Source organism: Acyrthosiphon pisum, chromosome A1 (genome assembly GCF_005508785.2).
Source record: "Acyrthosiphon pisum isolate AL4f chromosome A1, pea_aphid_22Mar2018_4r6ur, whole genome shotgun sequence".
Lineage (NCBI taxonomy): Eukaryota > Metazoa > Arthropoda > Insecta > Hemiptera > Aphididae > Acyrthosiphon > Acyrthosiphon pisum.
The window spans coordinates 152,485,579-152,489,146 of record NC_042494.1 but is presented as its reverse complement, the minus strand read 5'-3'; the positions used below and the strand labels follow the sequence as shown (position 1 = coordinate 152,489,146).

The 3,568-nt window shown below is 27.1% G+C and overlaps 2 protein-coding genes across 3 annotated transcripts in view; one reads left to right on the top strand and one right to left on the bottom strand.

The window, feature by feature from the left end:
- The first annotated feature begins 827 nt into the window (after window positions 1-827).
- On the top strand, window positions 828-2,966 carry LOC100161510 (mitogen-activated protein-binding protein-interacting protein-like). Its single transcript, NM_001162648.2, has 3 exons — window positions 828-1,130; window positions 1,705-1,867; window positions 2,558-2,966. The coding sequence occupies exons 1-3, from the start codon at window positions 1,063-1,065 to the stop codon at window positions 2,702-2,704; spliced, it is 378 nt and encodes a 125-aa protein (NP_001156120.1). The 5' UTR covers window positions 828-1,062; the 3' UTR covers window positions 2,705-2,966.
- Window positions 2,741-3,568, bottom strand: part of LOC100163562 (developmentally-regulated GTP-binding protein 2) — a 3,395-nt gene continuing 2,567 nt past the window's right edge. The window contains exons 6-7 of one of the 2 annotated variants that reach the window (XM_001950715.5): window positions 3,006-3,207; window positions 2,741-2,944 (exon numbers count right to left, since the gene is read on the bottom strand). In XM_001950715.5, the coding sequence (XP_001950750.1) occupies window positions 2,858-2,944; window positions 3,006-3,207 (289 nt within the window). In that variant the 3' untranslated portion in view covers window positions 2,741-2,857. The remainder of the gene's footprint in view (window positions 2,945-3,005; window positions 3,208-3,568) is intronic. The other variant, XM_008184281.3, reaches the window with a different exon arrangement.

The following is a 3,568-nucleotide window of genomic DNA, read 5'->3' as shown; positions in this document are numbered from 1 at the left end:
TAGCGGTGTGATGTGCTTAAAAAATATTAGTGATCAAACTCCAGATCCAGCCCCATTATGTTCTACAGGCGCGCGGTAAACTAGTGTTCCGCGAATGCGTAAAAATCGCAAAATAGCGAACTTCAATAGGCCATAACTTCAAAACTAAGTCCGTGCGGAAAATTCTGACTTCACCATCGTTTTCAGCGTACTTAACTACATAAGTTTCGAAAAAAAAAATTTCAATATTCGAAATAGTCGTAGTAAACTAGTGTTCCGCGAATGCGTGAAAATCGCAAAATAGCGAACTTCAATAGGCCATAACTTCAAAACTAAGTCCGTGCGCCAAATTTGGACTTCACCATCGTTTTCAGCGTGCTTAACTACATTAGTTTCAAAAAAAAAAATTGCAAAAAAAAAGGGGTGTCCGGTAAAGTAGAAAAGTTCCATATTTTGTATACAACACTATGATGCCGAACGCCATCTGCGGGGAAAAATAACATAAATGATACCAAAGAATAATGATGATACACATTACACCATAGAAAATATTATATAGCCTGCTGTTGCAGCTGTGCGTACTGCGTCCCATGATATAAACAACATGGTATGATCGTAACTTTTTGACGGTCAGATCCTTCGGTAAGCACGTGACGTAGCATAGTGTATAGTAGTAATAATTTAATGACAATATGATAACACGGGTAAGCAAGTGACGTATTGCGCGAGCTTGGACCAATTCTGGACTTTTGCGATCATACCATGTTGTTTATATCATGCTGCGTCCCGTTGGAGTGTAGTTACAGCTTATCAATTTCAATCGCCAATCTTGACGGACAAGAGTCAATGTTCAAGAATGATATAACTTTATAAGAACTACATTCAAATCAACGATACTCAAATTAAATCATAGAAAAAGGATATTATTAAGTTAAAAACTTAAATAATTAACTATTAATTATATCACATTGTAAATAACACTCGTACACATCTGTTAGTTTATATAATATAATAACTTTTTAATTTGTATAGTTAAAGTTAAAGTTAAAGTTATAGTTAAAGTATAGTTAGACTGTAGTAAAAATGTTAAGACCCAAAGTGTTGTCCCAAGTTTTAAGTCAAGCTAATAGCAACGGTGTTGAAAACACCATGTAAGTTGTAATTTATATTATTTAAAATTAAATAAATATGAATAATTATCTATTATATATAAAGAATATATTTAAACTTGCAGATTAAAGTAAACGCATTTAACAATATATCAAACATGATATTATGTCAATGTAAATCAATTTTTTTAGTTGATTAAATATACTTTATGTATATATTATGTGTATACAATTTGGGCTGGTGAAAATAATAAATGTTGTGCTGGACTGTTTTACTTTATCAATAAATATTTAGTTGCGTGTTAAAAAAATATATATAATATTTTTTATAACATTTTGTTCACAAGCTGTGATAGATGAAAAAAAATGTGAATTAAAGGGTAGGTATATGAGTTGTACATTAACTAGTGACTGTTTATAATTGGTTGATTGATATTCAAGCTGTCTTCATTTAATACAATTGATTAATTTTACTAAAAATATTATATTTTATATTGAATGTTTGAATTACTCAACTGGAGTACATAAAATATTTTAATCACTGAGTAATGGTAATTCAGTTATATAATAAGTAATAACTATATTTTATATTACTATTTTTGGTTTTATGATGAAGGCTATTGACACACGATGGAAGCTTATTAGCTTTTAGTGGTTATGGTGATAGAGATTCAAGCATCACAGCTATAATTGCAGCTAATTTGTGGAATACTTATCATAAGAATGGTTTAGCCACATTGAAAGAGGATCAATTGCAACTGGTTCTCATGGACTGTACGGTAATAAAATACTAAAAATTAAAACCAACCAACCATATATGCTAAGTAATCTATTAATATATTTACTTATATCATATATTTTCATTGTAACCAAAGATTTATTTAACACCCTAATACTGTGATACAAATTAATAATCTTATCTCTCCTTAACGTAAGTTTTCCCTTGTATTTTAAAACTATTATTTCCTTACTATGTATATTACTTGTAATTGCCCTCAGTTGTTAATATGATTAATAAAAATAAAAATAATATTTAATATACCATTAGTCTTACACCAATATTCATGATCTTAAATCCTGTAATTCTTTCATCGCCAAATTCTGAATTTTATAATACTGTATATTAATATTTCCTAAATTTTAATCTAACCTTCTTTAATAATTGTTGAAATATGAGTTATAAACTGAAATGGAAAAAAAAACATCTTAAATCATCTCTTATATTATATATTTGTAATTTTATAAATAACCCTTATCGATTTTAAATTAATATTTTTTGTTACTAATTAGAATTAAACATTATATTCCATAATTTACATTCTTTAACTTCTTATTTAATCAAATTTCCAATTAATTTGTAATACTATTAAAAGTTTATAAAACCATCCATCCAGAAATGTTAATTTAAAAATTAATTTTTTTTCCTTTGACCAGAATCTATAATTATGTTTGTATTGTTTGTATTGTAGGAAGGCAGAATTGCGATTAAACAAGTTGCCAACATTTTATTATGTTTGTATGCAAATCGATCAGTGGAATTTGGTTTACTTAAAGAAAAAATAACAGCTTTATCCTCATATTTGGATGGTCCACTCAGGCAAATTTCAGCATCTTAACATGAGAAATTCAACAATTATCAATTATAAATATTATGCTTTAGTTGTTTTATAATTTGTATCACTAATATAAATATATGTTATATTCATAAAGTATCAAGTAATATATATTTTATTATTAGTAAATTCATTTTTTTTTCATGTAAAATATTTTTATTTTTTCACAACTTGTATAACATCTTCATCATGCATAATATGCTGCAGGCCCACTCTTTGAGGTGAATATTTTGTACTTGTACCCTAAAAATAAAATACATAACAATAAATATCGTCCACATTTTTTAATCTATCAAATACATACCCAAACTAAAGCATATTTAAATTGTTCTGCTAAGGTACGATGTATTGAATGACAAACATGTTCCACAGAAACACCTTTTCTTAAAATTAAACAATCATCGAAATCTGGTGGTTGACCTGGTTTTTTAGTATATACTCGAATCAATGATAAATATTGCCACAATACTTCCAGTAAATAATCTAGATTTAGCTTCATATTACAGCTAAAAATAAAATGAGTATTTTATATTTTTAAATAGTAAAAAGTAATCAAGAATTGTTATTATTTTAATCAGGGGAGTAAGGGGCTTTAGTCTATCCACCTTGGAAATTGTATACCGGGTGATTCTTTTATCATTAAACACTCATTATTTCAAAAAGTGTAAATTTTTTTGAAAATATTTTTTTACATAGTTTCAAGTCGCCTATAAAACAAAGTTTTTCTTAAAAAATTATATTTTTATCCTTATAATTTTTTAAGTTTTTTACTTTTTTTTAATGACAACATTGGGTTTTAATTTTATATTTCAAAGCAGAATATTTTTCTTAGTATTTTGATACATGAAAATCGAATTTGGGGGCGAG

What these genes read in the sequence shown, in the direction of transcription:
- LOC100161510 (NM_001162648.2), top strand. Translation starts at nt 1,063, where the DNA reads ATGTTAAGACCCAAAGTGTTGTCCCAAGTTTTAAGTCAAGCTAATAGC. An exon ending in AACGGTGTTGAAAACACCAT is followed by an intron (nt 1,131 to 1,704) that starts GTAAGTTGTAAT and finishes TTTATGATGAAG; the next exon opens with GCTATTGACACACGATGGAA. An exon ending in TGGTTCTCATGGACTGTACG is followed by an intron (nt 1,868 to 2,557) that starts GTAATAAAATAC and finishes TTTGTATTGTAG; the next exon opens with GAAGGCAGAATTGCGATTAA.